The 23,468-nt window shown below is 37.0% G+C and overlaps 2 protein-coding genes across 2 annotated transcripts in view; both read left to right on the plus strand.

Moving 5' to 3' along the window:
- The window catches only part of LOC139738669 (disks large homolog 5-like), a 104,445-nt gene extending 100,509 nt beyond the window's left edge, over positions 1–3,936 (plus strand). Inside the window, 3 exon segments of the mRNA XM_071649282.1 lie at positions 740–761; positions 763–844; positions 1,452–3,936. Of these exon segments, the coding sequence (XP_071505383.1) occupies positions 740–761; positions 763–844; positions 1,452–1,558 (211 nt within the window). The 3' untranslated portion in view covers positions 1,559–3,936.
- A 6,765-nt stretch (positions 3,937–10,701) lies between these two features.
- Positions 10,702–17,212, plus strand: LOC139738683 (nucleoside diphosphate kinase homolog 5-like). Its single transcript, XM_071649314.1, has 5 exons — positions 10,702–10,848; positions 14,317–14,522; positions 15,366–15,466; positions 16,198–16,316; positions 16,936–17,212. The coding sequence occupies exons 1-5, from the start codon at positions 10,702–10,704 to the stop codon at positions 17,014–17,016; spliced, it is 654 nt and encodes a 217-aa protein (XP_071505415.1). The 3' UTR covers positions 17,017–17,212.
- The last annotated feature ends 6,256 nt before the right edge of the window (positions 17,213–23,468 follow it).

Consider the following 23,468-nt stretch of genomic DNA (forward strand, 5'->3'; position numbering starts at 1 on the left):
ATGTTTTATATGAGATACAGAAACAGAAGTGTGACATTCTAGGGGATAGGAGTACATATGTACGTGTATAAAATTTGCAGAGAAGAGAAATTACCGGGGTCGTTCGTTTGTTTGTTTTTAAATGTTTATTTTGTTGTTGTGTGAATAATAACAGATTTGGAGGGAGTGTCATAAATGGTTTTCTGATCATTTTTTTGGAGTGCCTTAGATTTTGATTATGTATCGCATCTACAGTAGTTGTGTGTCAGGCATTCTCATATGCAATCTGTTTAATTCATGCATTCTTGTATGCAATCTGTTTAATTCATGCATTCTTGTATGCAATCTGTTTAATTCATGCATTCTTGTATGCAATCTGTTTAATTCATGCATTCTTGTATGCAATCTGCTTTCAAATCATGTCGGCCAGAAAAAAAGAATAAAGCTGCATGAATGACCAGCAAGTTGAATTCCATTCATATTTATAGGAACAGAAAAAAATTAATTAATGGATAGGGAAAAAAAACACAACAACCTTTGATCAAATGGTATGTTTGTCTGTTTAGTATGTTCCGTTCTCTCCACGTTCCTTTGATATTGTCAGTAACTTTCATCATTTTGGTTTTGTGCCTTTTTTAGTATGCTTATTCTCTCTGTGCTCAGTTTATATTGTTGGAATGCTTTGAATTGAATTGAATTGAATTGAATTGAATTGAATTGAATTGAATTGAATTGAATTGAATTGGTCCTCAGGGAGCAGAGAAGATCCTCACTTCCTTCGGTGAGCGTGTCACCCACAAACAGGCCAAGGAGATGTTTGAGATGGCCAGCAAGATTGAGCAGGAATACAAGTCAATCTTCACAGGTGAGCCCACGGTCACCCAGCTGTAGTCCCCCTCCCTCTCCCCCCCCCCCCCCCCCCCCCCCCCCATTACCCAAAAAATAAAAGAAAAAGAAATTGCTGAAAAGTCTGTGCACTGAGATATGTCAGAAGAAACTGTGGTTCTTATATTTTTGTGGCTTATATGGCTGAAGACAATTTTGAAAAAATGATGAACTTTGAGTAAAATGTAATTCCAAAGTATTCATACTTCAAATAGTTCTAGATATCTACACTTCTTACATTTGATTGGCAGTCCAATTGTCTACAATATAATGCTGCTAAAATCGTGCTTTTTTTTGTTTTCTTGTTTATAATTTTCTATTTTCATGGGTTTATTTTTATTTGTATCACTTTATGGTATTTTGTGCAATGTACGATTATGAATGAAAGGGGTGACGAATGTGGTCCATGCAAAATCAGCAGAATGCCTTATTATGTCATTGGTTTCAGAAGCAGTATTGAAGTGTGTTAAAGAAAAGAAAAGAAAACTGTGCTAAATTAATTTGATGTTGAGTCAGTTATTATTTATGGAAGGCATTGACAATAGCGTCATGACTAAATGTGATATGTGGTTGACTTGTCTCTGCAGAAATCATTCATGGGGGAAACCTGGCCAGCATCTCCAACCACGTCAAGAAGACTATTGACATTGAGCAGCGAAGACCAATCTGGATCCCATCCAGTCAGATGCTGTAGCCCTGGTAGCAGCGGTCATTCCATCAGCCAGTCCTGACTGACCGATGACCACCCTGTGCTGTGTGCCCAGTGCGTTTACGCTCCGGACAGGAGCATGATGATTCGGTTTCTGATCATGTGGAGACTGTAGCACTTTAGTGCAATTTGTGTGAACTATTCTTAGACACTGGAAACGATCACCCTCTGACCACCTGCCCAGCAGCAATGCAGGGTCTCGTTGTTTTTGGCATATCTTTTTATCATTTGGTGACGAGTTGCTGATGTTTTCCAAGCCAGCATGCAGCCTGGGGATGATCAGATGGACATACCCAGGATATCATTAATTCTATTCAGTCATTGCCGACGTAGACAATGAATAACTCTGCCATATACACTCAAGGACGTTTGCTTGGAAGAAAACACTTGCCTGAAACCGATCACGTCCGTTGCACAGACATCGAAAGAGAAAGGGAGAGATCCTGGTGGTACCTTGTGATCTCCAAGCACAGGACAGCTATTAAAGAACTTTTCATCTCTCACTTGTAGTTAGGAGGAGAGCAACTAAGCCTCCTCTTTTCATCCCATGTGTGAAAGAACTGCAGTCCAAGACTGGCCACTTGTGTTCGTCATTGTAGCGTAAACTTGCAAAGTTTACATTTGCCTCTCTCACATGTAAAAGAACATTGTTGTAAATCTTGTCGTTTATTTTCTAGAACGTGTCTTCACAAGAAAGTGACAGTAGCATGAACTTACACAAGATAAATTCAGTGGCAATCATGGTTTTTCTGTAACCCAGGAAAATTGATGTGTGTTTGAATTTGAGTGTATGTGTGTGTGTGTGTGTGTGTGTGTGTGTGTGTGTGTATGCACTTTTGAGTGTAGGCACTTTTGAGTGTAGCTAAGCAACAATATGTCTGAGAGTGCATGGAATCATGATATTTTTAATACACAAGATGTGATATAATCACTCCTTTGTAAAAAAAAAAATGGAAAGAAAAGAAAAGAAAAAAGCAAAAGAAGAATGGTAATTATTTGAATGAATAGATTTCTTAATTTATTGCACAGATTCATGAATTATTTGCTGTCATCATTATTTCATTGTGATATGTGGGAAGTATTTAGAGTGGAATGAACTGCAGATGACATATGTTTCAAACCCACTTAGATACTGGGTTCCTACAACGTTGCATAGTATCGCGACACAAGACCATTTATCATGCAATCGATCACTACGGGAGCTAGAGTTAGTTGTTTGTGTTCGTGTGCGATAAGCGTGTCTTTTTGTTTCCATGTCACCCCCAATAAACAAGCATCACGATCCATAGTCACCTACCATCATTGTAAGCCATGGCACAGAGATGCAGAGGAGTATGCAAGAAACCACTTCCTGCGATGGATGACTACCTTTAACCTTTACCCTTGATTTGAATGTACAATACATTTTTCGGCCACCAGAGAAGCTATGATGTAGTCTTAGTAAGTTCTCTCAAATCATCATGTCGCTATATTATACAGCCGTTGTGTAATGAAAAGTGTAAACCTCTGATTGTTGCTATGGTTATGGAATACTGCCAACATTTTTGAACCACTTTTTTTCCATTCACAAGATTATTGAAGATATCGTGATTGCCATAATCGTTTAGGAGTTTAAAAAAATTGTAACCACATGGTTTAAGGACACTTAGCGACATATCTGCTGTGAAAAAAAAAAAGAAAAAATGTATTGTGATACACTCCACTAGTTTGCTGAGTATCTTATTATTCTGGGAATAGAAGGTTTTCAAAGCATGTAACCTTTTCTGTACTTGCATTACTACAGATGATTCCAAAAGGTTAGAATGACTCAAGGAACCTGTATCAAAGTGATGCATCAAATTGTCCTGTCAGATTCATATCCATGGCTGATATAATCAAGGGTTTAGGATATTTGCAGTTGAGATGACACAACATCACCATCAGTTGGGCTTTCATAATGGCTTGTATTCTGGTAGTCATAAAACCCATGTTGTAATTAATGACGGTAAACCATGAAGTAAAAGTCATGCTGACATGTATTCAGGTATGCTTTGTCTTAAGTTTTCATATTTTAAGTGCAAGATCAGTCCAAAGATGGCACTTCTGCCTCTCAGTATGGTATTCAGACATTCACATTGCCATCTAAACTTCAATATGTAAGAGATTTCCCTAGTATTCAGAAGATATCAATACACATAAAGTCAGTGAATTGTATTCAGCTTCACACAGTGTTAGTGTATTCAGAATTATTGCAAGTTTTTGCAAGTAATGAGGAGTGAAAGTTTGTACTTCCATCTAAATTTGTAGTTGTAATGTTTTTCGTGTCATTTTTCTCCTAGCCTTTTGAGATACCTTGTGATATTTTAGTGAAAGAATAGCTATTTACTTGCCACTTTTTGTTCTTACAATTTTTATTTATTTCTTATATATTCATTTTATTTAGTTTTTTTAAATCAATGAATTTATTTTTTTTTTTTTGTGGGGAGGGGGGGGGGGGAAGAGATGTTTGCCTCAGAGTAACCAGAGAGTGAGAGTTTTTATGTTATTGAGCAATCTGACCACAAGAAGCTCTTCATACTTTTGATCACAGCTTTTGATCACAGCGATCTGAAATGTGTCTGTCTGCTCCCAGAGTTTCAGGAAGATATCAATCATTCCAAGGCACTCATTGAATAGATAAGCATTTTTAAAAAAATTTTATTTATGTATGTATTTTTTTTTTTAACAGGAGATCTAGCATTCAACTGGCTAAGCATGATATAGAAGTAGTGATGTTTAGACAAAGTAAATGTTCAGACATTCTTAGATGACTTGCTTAATTGTCTACCAGTTAAAGACTGAACTGGATTCTGTTGGGAAATACTTCTTTTATTTTCCATGGGCACGTTTCAGAGTTTGGTCTGAAAATTGAAAAGGATATGCCTTTTGAATTATTCTGGTTTTCCTTCGAGCTCATTCATTTGCACGTGAGATCTTTCTGCTGATGAGGCTATACTGACATCATTTGTGACCCTGCATCACAAAACCAGCCCAAAGTTGCCAGACATGGATTTTTAGTTCAGGGCAGATTCAGAAAGAGCAGACTTAGAGCTTTACAATGATGTATAACTCAATTCGAGTAGACTCTCCTATCAAACCTATTGTAATATTGGAAAGAAAGCACACATTCTGGAAAAGTGTGCACTGAGAAAAGAGGCTATGACGTTTATTGGGTCTATTCAAGTGCTTAATTTTACCAAGCATTGCTCGTTGCAATAAATGGAACAAAAACAGGTTGTAAAACTCCATAGCAATAACAGTGAAGGGATGAATGTATTAAACTAAAATTTGGTGTGCTCTATTAACATATCCTATCCATGACTAAAAACAACTGTCACAGCAGTAGGAGTATCCTTTCAGATGTTATTAGAATATAAGATGAAGAGTGTATTTAAGTAGTGAAAATTGGCATCTAAGACACACCTTAATCACACTATTCTATTTAAAATAGAAAATGTGTTCTAAAAAAACTAATAGAAACACAGTCTCCCATTCATTTTAGTGATCCAAAACTTAAGAATAATGAAGAAGAAGAAGAATCGCTCTTTCAGAACATATGAAAAACTCAGGATTGACCTAGGTTAACCTTTTTCACCTATTTTGAGTCCTCGCATGAAATCATGCTGTGCAACTTTTTTCTTTTTTTTTTATGCAGGGTCACATATATAGCAGTGTGAATGAAAAGTGAAAAGGCCAAGCACACAAAAGGGGGCCATCAATACAATACAATACAATACATTATAGCCATGTACTGAAATGTAAGTTTTGTGTAAGCATTAGGTTTAAGTACAGACAATCATACCATATAAAGTGTTTGGTGCATATGTTTTCCTTCTGCACTCAGATTTTTTTATGATGTAATAGATTTCTCTTTATTTTCCATATCTCTCTTTTCAAAATTATGTGGTTGTCAAGTACTTCTTTCAGTCAGAGGTTTTAATATGCAACCTATGGAACACACTTTATCTGGTTTTTTTTTTATGTGTTAGAAGCATCAAAATTCATGCAGTTCATCCTCTATTGAGCTAGCTCATTTTATTTGGATTTTTATTCCTGCATGATAAAAAGGCCAGTTGAGAGGATGGAATGTGCAAGACTTACCAACATTTACTTCAGCAGTAGACAGTTGCCTTTGATAAGACTCACACTGTGTCAACAGCAAATATTACTCTTTCTGGCTTGACTAGAGACTAACCTGTCTAGCTGACAATGAAAGAACAAACAACTGTAAAGTGCCATAGACTGAAAGTCAATAGGTGAGAAAGGATCTGTCATTTCTCGAGGTGTACGTTGTTGCGAAACAGAACTTGATTTAGCACTGAGATCCAAATGTTGTTATGAATACATTTATTGATTGTATCATAACCTAACTAAAGATATGCTTGCCTTAAGGTTTTGTAGTTGAGAGAGAAGAGAAAGTAAAGAGAAGATATATACATAACTTAGATCTGAGACTCTATTTTCATGACCTCTTCTGCTTTTATGCAGTATATAATGAGACAAAAATTTACTTTAATATGATTAAGTTACACGTAAGTGACAGATATAGGGTATTGATCTGTATATTTAGTATGCATTGGCTCCGTGTAGATTTTTGACTGACATGAGCATATATTTCTCTGAAAAACGGCGTATTAACGTTGCAAAATGACATCATGTATATAGAAAGGTGAAAATATTCAAGTTTTGATGTGTGTCATTTTTCTTCAAAAGTCCCCTATAAAGGTGCAAATACTCTTTCAATTATGTGCTTTTTCAAATTCATAAGTTCAGGATCACTGCGTGTGTCACTGATACATTTGAATTCTCTTCAGTGCATTTCATATCTTTTACAACTTTACAATATAGCAAGGCAGATTTACGAAATACTCGGCTTTAGGTTCACATCATGATGCTAATGCATTTGCATGTAATTCCTGTTTTTTGTGCTTTGAACCTGTACTCTTATTTGTGTGCGTGTTTGTGTGTGTGCGTGCGTGAGTCTGTGCATGTGTGTGTGTGTGCGTGCACACATATGCGCATGTGTGTTACTTCGGACCTAAAAGCAAGCATCCCTAATTTACATCCTTACATACTTCTCTTCTTCTTTTTTTTCCACTGCCAGAGAAATGATGTTTTCTTCCCGAGATACGTAACTTGCCTTATGAAATCATGTTGTACCTACCAAAGAGCACTGTCTGTAGTGTGTCTAGTTACTTGTGTATGTTTTCATGACAAGATTTCTTTTCTGCTTTTGTTTTCTTGGCACTTATTAAATGCTTGTAGACATTTTTGTAGGGTGTAAAGGGAAGACATGAAAAGAAAAGTTAGCCATATTTGAAATATATATGAGAGCACACAGGAAAGACAAATTTGTTTTAAAATGTGTCAAAAATAAAGAATATCATGACAAAAGAAATTTCCTTTGCTGAAAGATTATGACCATGTAGTAGTTTGCCTCAGTAATTTCATTTTTATTGTTGCTTTTCCAGCTAGTAGTATAGCATGGTTGAATGAGAAAACGGAAATGTTTTTTTTTTTTTGTATTTGCCAAGCTCCATCCTATATTGTTTGCAAATAGAAGGGTGTAAAGTATGTTATCTCTTGTTCAAAGTGAGAACTAAATTATAGATATGTACATTTCTGTGCAAAATTTAATATGTATAGGCTAGAAATTCTTGCAGAAAAAGGGTCTGTGTGCAGTTGAAGAATGATTGTTTTTTGTTTTTGTTTTTGTTTTTTGCTGCGAATAAATCATGCTGACTGAAAAAAAAGGTGGTTTTATTTTTCTTATAGTTGTCATCTTCTGTTTTAACCCTCTATTTACTTGGGTGTGTATGTGCTTGGGCAGCTGTATTCCACATTTAAAGGGATGCTATAATTGTTTTGGTTGAGATGGAGAGTTCATATTTTAACTTTGTGCAAGATGATTAAATGCCACTTATGAAATACATGTATGAAAGACCTTGCAATTCTTAAGTCCACTGCATACTCTATGACTTTTGCATGACTGACTGACTTTGGATCTGAAATAAATCACAATAGCCTCAGAATAAACATGCTTGTTTATTTCAGATCCAAAGTCGGTCAGTTGTGCAACCAAAAGTCGTATAGTGTGCGGTGGCCTTAAAAGAGAAATTCAGAGTTTATTCGATGAAAATTGGTTTTGAACTGACTGAGATATCCATGGTAAAATAAGTGAAATAAAGTGGTCCTAACAACCTTTAATTAGGGCCTTTTTGTTTTGAGATATCTCAGCCATTTCAAAACCAATTTTTATCAAATAAACTATAAATTCCTCTCAGAATTGTATGCTCTTTCATATTTCATACGAGGTTTCTTATTATCTCGCAAAAAAAAAAAGTCAGAAATGTGAAACCCCATCTCAACCATTACTATACAATCCCTTTAATGATGCAGTTGCACTAAACTGCTCATGCTTGTCACTTTGTGTGTGGAATGCCTAGTGTGTTGTTAGTGCAGCATCAGTTTTAAAGTATCAACTGTCCTTCCATGATATTTACTTCCTCATCACTTCAGTTGCACAAAACAGAGCAAAAGAAAGTCGGTAGTAAGATACACCTGGCATATTGTGCACAATAAACACTATTTCAAGTCGATGGCGTTTTATGATTTGCTGTGCGTTTTGCATGGAATATACAGTTGTCATCACTTAATCAGGATGACTAGGGATTAGGACCAGTGTCACAATTAAGCAACTGTCCCAAATTGAAGATACAGTGCACTCCCATTATAGTGAACACGGTTATAACAAAATTCTGGTTACAACAAAGTACAAATTCAAGCCACAACATCATCCGCTCTATGTCTATTTTTTTTTTTTTTTATTTGTTTGGTTATGCAAAATTTTGATAAAACAAAATAAGATTGCCGGTCCCGAGAACTTTGTTATAACGGGAGTCCACTGGATTGAGTCATCCATGTGCTATACGTTCAATACATGGGCATGTGCACCACACCATGAATTAAAAAAAACCCCAAAACAATTGATGCCACTAACAAACATCTATGCTTGTGATGCAGACAAGTTTTTATGCGAGTTGTGACTGCCAATTCTAATTTTGATCAACCTGAATTGAAAGCAGAGTTTTTAGCTCACTTGAGCCAAAGGTTCAAGTGAGCTACATGTATTGCAATCGCTCCTTGTCTGGTGTCCGTCGTGCATTGTGCATCGTGTGTAATATTTTTACATTTTCATCTTCTTCTTAAAAGTTAAACCCATGATGGATTTTCACCAAACTTGGCAGGTAGCATCCCTAGGGCGAAAGGATCTCTATTTGTTCAAATGGGCACCATATCCATTGTTTATACTATGGGTAAATAGGTGCCTACATTGATGACTGTAGTTTCAAGTTTGTTCATGGCAGATCTAGTGTGCTCTCCCTCCTCCCCCCCCCCCCCCCCCCCCTCTACAAGGAGGGAGGGGAAGCACCCAAGGGAGGGGTCCAAATCGGGGCCTAAATTTTACATTTTCATCTTGAAAAACAAACAAACAAAACACATGACGGATTTTCACCAAACTTAGCATGTAGCATTCCAAGGGGAATAGAATCTCAGTGTGTTCAAATACTAATAGGCAGCATGCTCCCCAGGGTGACCCGCAGGGTGACCCACCCCCCCCCCCCCCCCCCCCCGAAAAAAAGAATCTTTCAAAATCTTCTCTAGAACCAGAAGTGATAGAGCTAAGTTAATTCTATAAACTCTATTTGAAGAGTCTGCAAGAATGCATAGAAGGTAACAACTTGCAATACTCAGGTGTGCTCGAGACCCCTGTGTCTCTTGTTATTACTCAGCCCCTTCATTAGATGCCTACACTTGGTTTTAAATGTATCAAATTTTCTTCCTTGAAATATGATATATGTTCCCTATTCTGCATGAATTTCTGCTGAAATCTGTCATTGCTGTATATAGCATGCCTTTAGAATATTGCTGAAATATTTTCATGTTAAAGTGGTACTCCTGGTTAACTCCTGGCTATCCGATTTTGGAATAAACTGTATTTCCGTAATGTGTAGGTATTCACATTCATTAACACTTTTGACTAATTAATTTGATACAGCGATTTACCAATTGGCATATATTAATCAACTTGCAAATCAAAGTATCTGTCTATCCACCTGTCTATCAGTCTATCTATCTTTCTATCTATCTATCTATCTATCTAACCATCTATCAGTGTGTCTATCTATCCATCTTTCTATATTATATCTATCTATTTAATAGTCCATCTATCTATCTGTCTGTCTCTCTATGAGTTCATCTATCTGTCTATCTATTAGTCTATCTATCCATCTGTCTATGTATCTAATAGTATATCTATCTGTCTATCTATCTATTTATCTGTTAGTCCATCTATCTGTGTGTCTGTCTATCTATCTATCTATCTATCTATCTATCTATCTATCTATCTATCTATCTATCTATCTATCTATCTATCTATCTATCTATCTATCTACCCCCTGCGTCTATCTGTCTCTCTACATAGTGCCAATCCATCACTGTCAAAACTATTGTTTTCGCATGCAGATGTATTTTTGCAAATGAGGAGGTCACAGACATTTTCGCGAGAGGTAGTTTTTTGCAACTCTGACTTCGAGGCTATCATTAATGTTTTCTAACAGAGCTGCCCTGCAGATTTCTCTTTGTTATTGAAGACATGTATTGCCCAGTGTAAAATATTCACCTGTTGGATGATTGGAGATAAAATGGCGAAGGGCAGAAAAAGAGGGAGGGGGAGAGAAAGAGGGAGAGCGGAAAGTAGTTTTTCTTCTGCTGATGTGTGCCACATAAGAGAGAATTCATTTAGAAAAAAAGGAAAGGAAATTCCTCCAGGCATACAGAATAAAATTCAGCTCTAAAACAGAGAAGTCCACATTCTCTGCTAAGTGGTTGATAAAAGACGAGTTAATTGTTACAGGCCTACATAGAGCGATGAGCGCAATATCCCCTCACCCAAGGTAATGTTGTGCTACTGTCAGCCGTAAGGGGCGGTATACCTATCAGGCTTAGGCAAAGTGTTACTTGGCAACAACACTACCACAGATCATAATTACCATTCCCCGTACGTGTTGAGCAATTCTCTCCGATTGTAGCAGAAAAAGTTCAGCAAAATGCCGCAGAACGACATCGAAAACAGAATGATGGAACCACCACAGATATATGTAGAAAGAACTCTTGCGATTGTAAAGCCAGATGCAATCGACAAAGCGGAAGAAATCGAAGAAATTATACTACAGTCCGGCTTCACAATATTACAGGTTTGTAACGTCACGTAGAGCTGCTGCCCCTTCAGTCCCATGCATTGGGTAACGTGTTAATCATTTGTGTTAAGAACAAGAAAGTGGTCTAGTAGGGCCAATGTAGAGACAATATTGCAGGAAATCCTTAATAACTTGTCTATTTTTTATTAGGGCCTACTCGTGTGAATTTGAACCAATTCTGTTAGTGCGTGTATAGTATTGGAAAGCACTGATATCAGCATTGACTTTCAATTATTCATGTTGTCGCTCAATCAAAACAACCCCTCCATTGTTTGTGAGCCTTTTAGTTTTATGTTCTAAGATTGAGTAGGCCATACGTTATAATAAAGCCCCCAGTTTTCGGCCGGCCTCCAGAATCCGGACACTTATCATATCACTTATCGCAAGTCAGCAAATTCTACTGTCACTTAACGCATGCATATGACATCATTTCACATTTCTACTTGCATAGAGTAACTGCGTCCGTAAGCGGCCGTGCAGCCGTTCGCGGCAGGTACAACACACACGGTAATATACCGCTAAACACTGCATTGCACTGTTACATGCACACTACACATATACTAACTCACTAGCAATCAACAAAAACCAACCGATAAATTGGGCACGATCTCTGACGTAAGTGAAATTTTCTCACCTAAATGACAACATATCGCATCCAAAATGAAATTTTCGGTACTTCTTAACATAACAGTTAAGAAACAATGGTCCAAGAAACTTGATTTTTTGTCGTTTTCTCGATGTTCATGGATTTTGAAAACATATCCTCACGTAAAATAGAACTTTCGCGAGCCGATGTGGGCCGCCATTTTTTTCGGAAAGTGGATGTTACCATCGAAAAAAGATGAGAAAAACACGAGAAAGACATCAACTACACCACCAGAATTGCGATCTTGTTTGCGGCCAATGCATGTGCGCCCGCTATTTTCACGTGCTTTCGCAATGGGAATTGGCGCTTACGCAGTGTTCGCGAGACATGTGAAGGCGTTCAGCTAAAGATCGCGGAGCACGCGCGTATTGCATAGGGATTGTACATCGTGCCGCAAGCAGAAATACTACGTCGCATATCGCCCTTATCGGCGAAAATTGTGCCGGGTTTTGCCCTGGTAAATCATGAAAATTGCGTTGGTCAATGGTAAATTTATTTTATAAAAACAATTGCATTAATGAATAATCTTGTCTATGATATCTGAAATGGCTGAAAATAATTTGCCTGATTTGTTTACAAGTTGGAAAAACCGTTAACAATGCTTAAACTGCCGCAAACGGGATATTTTACTCTAGTCGTTCACATCAGGATAGTGCTTCTCAGTCCGGGAAACCCGCTCATGAGGACCGCTCCCGCGTACGAGGACTGCCCCGCCTCATGAGGACCGCCCCCACGCCTCATGAGGACCGCCCCCATGCCTCATGAGGCCCGGGGGGAACGCCTCATGAGGCCCCCCTAATCATTTCTATTCATCTCACATCTGACGTATAAATTGTCACAACTTTGCACGGTGATTTTTTGTTACACACACATGTCCACTATCCATGATGAAAAGAAGAAAAAATCCTATCTGTTTTTTTTTTCAAAAATCGAGTTTTAATCAACCGATGCAGAGCGCCCATTAAAACACGTGTTTCATGGGCGAAATGTTTATTTAGTTACAAAATGTTGTCATTTTGTTACAAAATAATCAATTCATTGACGAAATGACTGATTTCATCACAAAATATTCCGTCCGACACCTGGCGCTCCATGGTTTTTGTCCATGGTTTAAACCATGGTTTCATTTGTACCACCTTCGTGAATTTGGGCCTATGAGTTAGATCTATCATCTAACGTTAAATCTACTACTATTTACTAACGTAGAATTCTACTAGTCACTTCCAAATATCCATATAAAATCCAGAATTTTTTTTGCCATCAAAATGCAAAATCAGCGCAACTTTTCCAAAGCGCGCACAAATTTAGGCCAACATTAAGAATCGGGTCACCGAAAAAGCGCTAAAAATTGAGAATTATGCCATTCTGTTGCAAGATTTTTTCACTTATCGAAAGCTCAGAGTATGATGCCGTGGTATCCTCAAAAACACAAAAGAAAAACAAAATCTCTATGTGCTGATGCAGTGACTAAAAATGTACAGGGGTTGAATGCAAGTGCCGACTCGCCAGAATTTGGACACCAACGCGCGTCACAACATCCCCGATGCAACCTTGCACCAACAGGGTAGACCCTATGCCTTAATGGCGCGGCACATTTTCAGCAGCCTTGTACGCACATTTACACTGAATGTGCATAGCTCATGTCCGGATTCTGTTGGATTATCAAGGTTATAATTTGGGGGGATTTTGTGAAATTTTATGATGTATGTAACAAAATCAACATTTAGATGAAAGTAATTTGATATACAGTACAATGTAGATCTATATCAACACACATTGTTTTAGATATAATTTTGTATATATTGATTTGAGTTGAACGAATATCGCAGAAAAGCTTAAGTGTATGAAAACTATATGAATCTAGATCTATAAATCGTCGATGGGGTGACAAGACCTCGTATCTCAAAAATGTCAAAAAAAAAATTTTCGGCTTAATGGTCAAATAATGGGTCAAGTGATGTCTTGGCCAAATCCCAACTGTCTTACTCCAAAAATGAAGCCACCATGACATGTCAAAGGAAAGGCTTTCCCATTCACTACAGTGCTTTGGCCGCCATGTTTTTTGCTCTCCTGAACATGTGTCATTTTTTAGATACGAGGTCTTGTCACCCCAGCGACGAAATGTATATATAGAGTCTACATATACCGTACATTGTAGTTATGGGTAATCTCGGCCTTGTGGGTAAACTCGGCCCCCAGCGCACGCACTACAACTTGGCTGTAATGCGTGCGCTGGGGCTGAGTTTACCCACTAGACCGAGTTTACCAATAACTACAGTAGATATATCGACATACATCGTTGTAGATGTAATTTTGTATGTATTACTTGAGTTGAACAAATATTGTAGAAAAGCTCAAGTGTCTGAAAACTGGTGGTTTTACTCTAAATACAAATTTATGTAATTCGTGATTGTAGATTTGTAGCTACGTAGCTTGCACAATCTCATACTGAAGTTAGCCGTCTATGTGTCTTTCATGTGCTAGTAGCAGTAACCAGGAGCTAGTGACCCGTAGTCAGGAATTGTGTGTCACTGTGTGTGTCTGTCTGTCTGTCTGTCTGCCTGTGCATTCTAGGGACTGAGTTTATCAACAGACTTCATTCAATGTGCCATTAATCATGTGCACTTTGATTCTCAGCTCCCGGATACTTGAAAAATATGTCTCATTGCCAGACTTTGGAGTTGAGTTGAGTTTATATAGTATTACAATTGCCTGTCTTGGTGTTTGCCCTCAGAAACAGTGCATCCTATAACATTCATATATTACTGCGCTCATTACTCAGAGTCTTACCTTTGAAATATTGGTCTTTCAATCTGCAGAAAAGGAGGGTCCATTTAACACCAGAACAGATGAGTGATTTCTATGCTGAGCACTTTGGAAAGATGTTCTTCCCAAGTCTGGTGGCATACATGAGCAGTGGTCCAATCATTACAATGGTCCTGGCCAGAGAGAATGCTATTGGGTACTGGAGGGAGCTATGTGGACCAACAAACAGTATCAAGGCCAGAGAAACACATCCAGACAGGTCTGTATTCAAAGTTGTTGTGTTTTTTTTTTGTTTATTTGTGTGATTTGCTTTTTATTTCTTTGTCTGTGCATTCTGTAAGCCAGAAATGTTCATAGGTACCCTTTAATTAGAATAGACTAGCCCCCACCAAAATATGATGTCAAACGAGAAAAAGAATAGTTGTAATAACAATATCTTGCAGAAGTAGATAGTGCCTATTCCATAATAATGAGATGATAAATTCGACTTCATTCATAATTCATTGCTCTTTCCTGTGGAGAACTTTAGATCTTGCAGAGAATGGGTGCAGAATCTCTTTAATAGAAATCACAGTAGAATACTAGTAATCTAATCACTTACATAAGTATCTGTTTGTCATAATGGTAACATATACAGTGTATGTACAACATCCCATCATAATTGCATGAGTAATTTGTTCAAAGATTTGTGTATTTGCAAGTCTCTTTGCTGTTTTGTTGTAATGCATTTACTCAAAGAATCAGAAGTTTCAGTAATTTGCATAGATGAGTTATCAGGTTTTGTTTCGTTCTCAAGCTATATGAAATTATCACGAAGTGTCCCTATTCTTTCTTTTTTTTTTTTTTTTTTTTTTTTTGGGGGGGGGGGGGGGGGAAGTGGTTGTTTAAGAGAATCCACAACAAGTCTGTCTTACCATGACCCCTGTACAAGTTTTGACAATGTTGTACATGGTTATGACATACTGGCAGTTTCAGTACTTTGTGTGTGTGTGTGTGTGTGTGTGTGTGTGTGTGTGTGTGTGTGTGTGTGTGTGTGTGTGTGCAGGGAGGTGTGAACAAGTTACACAATGTAGTCCAACTCTGTTCAATCAATGATTTCCAGTATCCGAGCGGTGTATGGTGTGGATGACCAGCAAAATGCAGTCCATGGCAGTGATGGCTACCACAGTGCAGAGAGGGAAATCCGATTCATGTTTCCAGACAGTAAGTATAGCAGCCAATTAAATTGAATGCATTCACTTAAAGCGATAATGATATTGAAATGTCTTTAGGTAGTGGTTATTTGTTGATAATCAATTACTGATAAATTCAGGCAATCACTAACTCATGAAGAAATGGAACTAACGATATCCTATACATGTAAGTGCAAATAGTATCTTGTCACAGCAATCGCCATGATATTCTGAGTATGCTAATATTTGGGATAAGCATTCATAGATTGGTTTCTCCTTTTCAGTGTAAAACATGATGATGGAAGTCAGCAAATGTGATGTTTTTCTGTTGTATTTTCAAGTTCAAGCAAACAGTTGAGCATTTTGATATCTACCACATGCAGTTTGTTCTTTCTGCTTTCAATTTGAGAATTTATTTCTATTTTCTGAGAAAGGAGAACTGTAAAATATACACCATGACAACCAAACAGAAATCATCAAGCAATTATCATGGCAAGCTGTTTGTTTGTTTGTTTGTTTGTTTTATACTCAGGCTAAAAAGGTAAGTAGTGATTTAAGAACTATAAGGAGCTATCTAAAATTGGATGGAGGAGGGAATTGTGAAAGTTAAGAAGGTGAAAACATAAAAGGGAGTAAAATATGGAATGTACTCGTGTCAGTTTACATGAATGTGCAGGACAGGTATGAATGTAAGATATTGTAACTAACAGTGTTTGGACTCGAATTCCATCCATAACACCCCGTCTTTATCATATTATTCAGGTGTGATTGAGCCCATACCCGCTGGTCAAGCGGCCAAAGACTATCTGGCCAAGGTGGTGAACCCAACACTACTCAAGGGACTCACAGAACTCTGCAAGAAGAAGCCCAAGGATCCAGTGGTAAGTGAACACCATCCTTTTCAAAACCTTTCTGTGCGTTCCATGCAGACCAGTGCATTCCTCGGCTGTGCTTTTTTTTACATGTATATGAGTGTGGATGACACTATCAGTGTAGAATAATGATGTAATCTTTCTATTAAAATAAGCCGTATGTGCGTTAACATGGTGGTCTTCTTGTGGCATTTTGACACTGGAAGCTTTGTTTTATTTATCCAACTTGCAATTACCATGTACATATCTGTATACATATATTTCTGTTGTTCATCATCTTCTCCCTACTGGTACTTTGTTTTCTTTCTGTTAAGGGGATGGGAAAGAGAAGTTATTTAATGGCAATTTAAAAAAAAAAATGCTTGGCAAGTTAACACTACCTGTAATTGCATGGCCAAGTAATGAGTCATGCAGTTAAATAAGATGACTGTTATGTGGATGTTAATTTCCATGGACAGTGGATTTTGTTGACATTAGGAGGGTATTTATAAGAACTGTAGCTACCACTGTGCAATGCATGTGTATGGTGATTATCTGGGTTTGCACAAACTTGTCAGGAAGACGCATTTCTATGCATGACTGAATTCTCACTGGAATGTATGCACTGCTGTTGTCACTATCTGTGCAGATCTGGCTGGCTGACTGGCTGCTTGTGAACAACCCTAACAAACCCACTGTTAACGAGCCATATGTTGTTGAGGAGCCATAGACTTTCTCTTACCAAGGATGTACAGCTGTTAGAGACAGAGACTTTTTCAGAGCTAACTGCCACCTCATCATGACCTTGACAGTTTAATCCATCAGTGTCCCCCTGGAATGCCAAGTTGAGGAATGAAACCAAGGTTGTGGAGCAAGCAGAGATATTCAGAAGTTTTCCAGTCTGAAGTGATCTGATTGGGTGCTGTACTTAATCCTTTTTGGATGGACACGTATACATATATATCTATATCTTAAATATGATTTGCCCACATAGATATTTGAGTGTCTTGATCATTATGTCATGGTACTCTATCGTAAGGGAAGGCAAAATATTAATGTACTACATTTCAGACACAACTGTATAGTGTTCTCACTGTTGGTCAAAACTGTTTAAAGCCCAGTGGCTTATTGACAGAAAGAAAGACCTATGTACAAAAGAAAGTAATACACTGGTATTCATCAAATTACAGTAACCCTCATGAAAGTCGACATTGCACAAGTTGACAATGAAAAAGTCCATAATTTGTCTGTTGTTTATTATTTTGTTGAGTTTCACATCAAGTAGACAAATTTTCACCAGTCTCACACATAACAACTTTCATGAGGTTTACTATACTTTTTTTTTTTTTTTTAATAGCCATTTCCTCAACACATTCTTAGTAAATCCTGCAGTGAAGTCATATAATCGTTTTGATGGACAGAGAGGTGTATTTATATTGAGCAGTGACCTGTGTCTGTTAAGAGCCAGAAGGGAAGTAATGCGGTGGAACATCTGTAGAGCTAACACCCTTTCTCACCTCTCAATTGATGGAAGTGTTTGGTACTCCAATGACAGCATTTATTTTATTGCTGAAGATTCAAAGATCCATAGAAACATTATGCTATAGAGTGTATGTGTGTGTATATGTCCCTTGATACAGACAATAAAATCACAGAAATTTCATATATGCTGTCATGCCGTTCAATTTCTCCTCCAGGCTTTTACATAATCAGCTTTGATATAGATATTGGAAACACAGAATATCAAGTCATTTGTTATGCAGGTCTAATAGATGACATACTTGTTCAGAGAAATTTTGTATTAGTTTGACTCTCTCTGTCTGGCTCTAAAGGATTTAGAGGAGATTTCCCTTCATTCTTTCATTTATGTGCACTCAATTTGCCATGTCTTTGATGATTCATGAAGTTTATACAGTTTGTACTACATGTTTTTATAAGTCTTATTCATGACATACGTGTATAAAGTATTTGAGAATTTGAACGCCATGGTGAGAGTTTCATGGCATGCCATGACATTCAAAATTCATATGAAGTTCATCTCAATTACCATTTTTTTTTCAGTCTTAATTGCACAATTAATTCTGAAACCTACGACGTAAATAAGTTCATTTTGCTGGCCATTGAAATGTCTGTTTCAAAAGTGCATTGTGTTGTCTAAATTATGAAGTACATGTATCTAACTTCTTTTATCTTCATGTTACATAAATGGCACATGTATGTATGTATATAGTCGAATTGTAAATAAAGGCCCACATCTAAATTTTCAGAATGTTATATTTTTTGCTGTGTTGTAATTGATCCTATATTTAACTACATTACTTGCACAAAGGTTGAATTTCTACAATACCATTGTAATAATATCAATCTCACAATGAATTTTGGATGCAAGTTGAAAACCTCACACATCAATATTTGCACATGATGGATAATCATCCCTGTTTGCAACAGTGTGCCTACTTGTGGCAGGGGCCATTTCATTCGTTGATGAAAAGGCTGAATTAGGTGCGAGAGTACTCTCACTACCCATAACACTTGAGAGTAACTCCCGCTTTTGTTCTAAAAGGGACTAAGCACACTCAATGCTCTTTAGCTGTTTTATCAATGAATGAAATTCCTCCTTCTGCAAATAAGAATCCTGTCGCAAACACAGATAATGACTAGATAGATAGATAGATAGATAGCTATACGTTTATATACCAAACACAATAATACCGTAAAAGTGGATATCTTCGCGCGACTAATTTTTTGCGCTCAGCCGGACAAGAAGAGTTTCACGTGTTTTTAATTCCACAGATTCAAGATATCAACTACTGGAACATATGGCAAGCAAAAATATTTGAATGCTTTTATTTTTCGCACTAGTTTCTGGTAGCACGAAATGCGCGAAAATTTCAACACCGCGAAAATTTCCACTTTTACAGTATACAGGCAAGCCCGTCTATAGTGGCCACCTGCCATATACGGCCACTAACACCCCCTCCATTCCAAGGGAATAAGGCATAGAATTATTAGCAACACTGCATACAGTTCATGACATTCAAATAAGACAAATGCTGCTAATGACTTAACTGCCTTATTCTCTCAGGATTGGGGGGGGGGGGATTCTTTAATACCGATAAAAATATAGCAAGAAACTTTTGAGTGAATTGTTAGCGTAAAATTTATTGACTAAATACAGTTGTCTCACAATTTCAGTGTGCGTTAATGTTAATTCAATGAAGCACTCTTATAAACACATACACTCTCATAAGGATATCAAAATGTAAAGCGCATTTGAATATACTGTAGATGACTCCAAGTTTAACAATGTGTATATCAAAATGGGACGGTGGAGAGATACTAAAGTTGGTTCCATGCTGAGAAAAATATAAAACCTAAGCACAAACATAACCCTAACTCTAATCCTAATCCTCACATCAAACTAAACATAAAACCCCTTCACAACCCTTTTAATTTGGGGAAAAATAAGACCAGATCAATTGTTGCAGGAGCAAATGTTGTGTCACCAGTAACGTCAAATGGTATTGGAATTTAAAAAAAACAAACAAACAAACAACACACCTGTACTGTAAGTTTGGGTGACAATACACAAGAACTAACATGAAGTGAACTGTAAAAATAAGTGAACTGTAAAGAGAAGTATAAATACTCGGTTGTGAAGCCTATCACACCATGCCCAAAGAAATGGAGGCAGGAATGGTAATGTTCATACTAATAACATAATTATACATGTTCAACAGAGAGAAGGTTGGGAAAGACAGAACAAATGACATGGATTGAAACTAAAGACACACCATGAATGCACAAAGAACCCCAACATCTCCTCCCCCTTCCTCTATGAAAATATAACTGATGGATTTGCTAGAATTATTCTTATTGATGCATATACAGCAAACATGTAAGTACACTAGACACAGTAAAATTGCTGGCTGTACAGTAAACACATGATTGATAAAATCCAATTACTGAAATGTTTTACCACAAACAATGAGCATGTAACATCACATTAAAAAATCCTTACTGTATGATCTCACTGTATTTTCATGATTTTCCTCACGTTGTAGCATTGATAATATTACTGATACACTGACACACAGGCTAAGATTGTCTTTCACATGATTTCATGATGAATTGTGTAGTACATGCATAATTGCATGATTGAACTGTCATCAGGGGTGAAGATTTGAAAAGCAAACCTCCTGGATATTGTGGGGCTTGCAGCTAGCACACTAAATTTCAAAACAGATGGGAATTAACTATGCAAGAAAAATCTGTAGAATTGACATCTTTTTAAAAGTTATGTCATTTAGTATTGAAAGATGGGTATGTTTCCCTGACTACACAACTTGATATCTTTATTACACAATCCACACAAAACATTTGACTAAGCATTATCCTTGATACCAACATTAATTTGTTTTCATATTTAAGAATTCATATGTATCTACACTTAATAGTAACTTGTGGGTACAATTTATCATTTCTATGTACATCACTTGTGAAGGAAACTGCACATATGTGTATCATGGAAGTAATTCAGTCTACAAAGTTAGATACTATATTATTGTATCAGTGGTAGGTAAACGGACTGAACAAAGTTCACAATACATTTATTTGCATTTCTTAGTGAAATATTCCTCAACTTTTGCAAATAGATAATAAACTGCGCAGGAAGATGGTGATTATTTCGGTGGTTCTAAGCTTACAGAGTACATCGCACCTACAATTAGCCTTGTGCACATGATACATATACAGGTGTTAAATTCACACTATTGACAACTATTCGCCATGTTGAGACAGTCATTAAGGCACTAAAATAGAATGAATGCAATTACTTTTTACCCATTTTTAGACTTTAAATGAATGAAATAATAAGAAAGGTAATGGGTTTATTGTGTCTTCCTTTTTCTGAATCTTCAGTTTCATAATCAATTACAAATTCACCTGTCGAGCTTAAAATTAAGTAACCTTCCTACATTATCATGCTCAATTCTGCATTTTCGTTTTGCTCAGATTCAATCAATTATACTGAAGCAGAAAGCAAAAAACAATCAAAGCACAACTAGAGGTTGGTATAATTCTCATACTATTTCCTTTCATTCCTGACATGACTTTTAGAGACACCATTTTCTTGACAGCACTTGACAAATGTTCCCTACCATTCACCCCCTTGTGCTACATAAAAACATGTGCACAAGAACAAAAACAATTATATTCACTACAATCTGTGGGAGATGTATCACATAATTACAAGTGAGCATAGCTTGATTTGCAAATGTGATATCTACTATGAAGTCATTATACAGACACACTGATTTTTCACATGCACTTGATGTCATAACAATGCATAGTTACTCTATACACTTTGATAATAATGAAGAAATTGACAACCTTAATCATATAACAAAAATACTAGCACAATCTGTTTACTAGTCCTTTGCACCAACTTAAAATAGCACTGAAATTTGTGAAAGACATTTGTTGTAGGAAAACACAAACTGATGGAATGAAAGATACAACTGACAGTAATTTTATTGTAGGTGATTTCAAATACAACTAGAAATGTCGCTTCGGCGACTGGTATGCCTCCGCCATAATGCATGATTTTCCCAATAGGTCTAGATAGTACATGTGGACAATGTGTGATTACATTTTCACAAAATTGGCAAAATATTGAAATGACAAGTTTGTCACAAATGTGTTCGATGTTCACCTTCCTTGACTGAGGTTTAATTGGATGAATAGGAGAGCATGTATTTGGGGATTTAAGGACTTTAACTTGACTTTGACCCATTCATACATTTATGCATTGAGTAATTTTCAAGGTACCGGTATGGAGAAAAAGTGCAATTTCTGAATTGAATAGTAAATTGTTACCATTTTCATCTGGCCTTTGACCCTAAAATTCATAAGATAATCACTTTCAGGTAGAACATGCATAATATGTACTTAGTTTCAAGATAACATGAGCCACTTCCGAGATATGGAGGAAAAAGTTCAGCACTTTCACTTGATCTTTGACCTTTTGACCTTTGAGGCAAAAAAAAAAGAAGAAAAAAAAAACTTTCCAGAGAATTTCTATTAGGTTACACATGCATACACCAAGTGTAAAAAAAAAATACCCCTGCTGGCATTGCATAAATATGAGGGAAATAGCAAAATTTTGAAGTGTTGCACTTGACCTTTGACCCCCTGACCTTTGACCCCATGAACCCTACATTCTCTAGATAATCACTTCCAGTCAGTACATGTATATACTATGTTCCATGAAGATACCTTGAACAATTTTCCAAGGTACGGAGAAAACAAAGAAGTTTTAATATTTTTACTTGACCTTTTGACCTTTGAACTTTGACCTCATGACCCAAACTTTCACCAGAGAATCTTAGTTGGGTAATACATGTATACACTAAGTTTCAAGAAAATCTCTTCTGGCATTCAATAGATATGGTGGAAATAGTGACATTTTAGGTATTTGACCTTGACCTTTTGACCTTTGACCTTGAGCACGTGCACCCAAAAGTTGATAGGCACAACTTCACCCCCTAATACATATACATGCCAAGTTTCACTAGGATACCTCAAGAGGTTTTGATAGTTACCTTGTCCACAAAATTCATTACGGACGGACGGAAGGACGGACGGACGGAAGGACGGACGGACGGACGGACGGACGGACGGACGGACGGACAACCCGAAAACATAATGCCTCCGGCACCACTTCTTGGCGGAGGCATAAAAACACCAGTTAAGGCTAATCTTATCTTTTTCACATAAGCACTTATCATACTTTAGAATATGGGCTAGAGAAAGCAAAATGCAGGTAATAATATGTGCATGGAAAACAAACTACACAACAAAAAGCTAAAAGTTATGTTAAAACATCTTGATCACATACTGACCAAGCATAAGTCAATGAGATCAAGGCATCTTGTTTCCCTAATGTCATTTGATTAAAAATTCTTCATGTACTTTGCCATTCATAAGTTAATGAATTGCCAACATCAATACGATTTAATGGTCCATTCACAAAATAAACAAGGAAAAGTAGAAATTACGCGGTGCGTAAAATATGTCCCCGCCGGAAGTAGCATTTAGTATCAAAATGTACTATATAGGTCAAAAGATCAAGGTCAAAGGTCAAAGAAGTCAAAGGTCAACATTCTGTGTAGCAGTTTTGAA

This window comes from Diadema antillarum, unplaced genomic scaffold, assembly GCF_040938485.1.
Source record: "Diadema antillarum isolate AM-2024a unplaced genomic scaffold, OU_Dant_1.0 seq00000764_RagTag, whole genome shotgun sequence".
NCBI lineage: Eukaryota > Metazoa > Echinodermata > Echinoidea > Diadematoida > Diadematidae > Diadema > Diadema antillarum.

Excerpts from the sequence above, each read along its gene's own strand:
- LOC139738683 (XM_071649314.1), top strand. The coding sequence starts at position 10,702 with ATGCCGCAGAACGACATCGAAAACAGAATGATGGAACCACCACAGATA. Across the intron at positions 15,467-16,197 it reads CCGATTCATGTTTCCAGACA|GTGTGATTGAGCCCATACCC; the intron begins GTAAGTATAGCA and ends CATATTATTCAG. Across the intron at positions 16,317-16,935 it reads AGAAGCCCAAGGATCCAGTG|ATCTGGCTGGCTGACTGGCT; the intron begins GTAAGTGAACAC and ends CTATCTGTGCAG.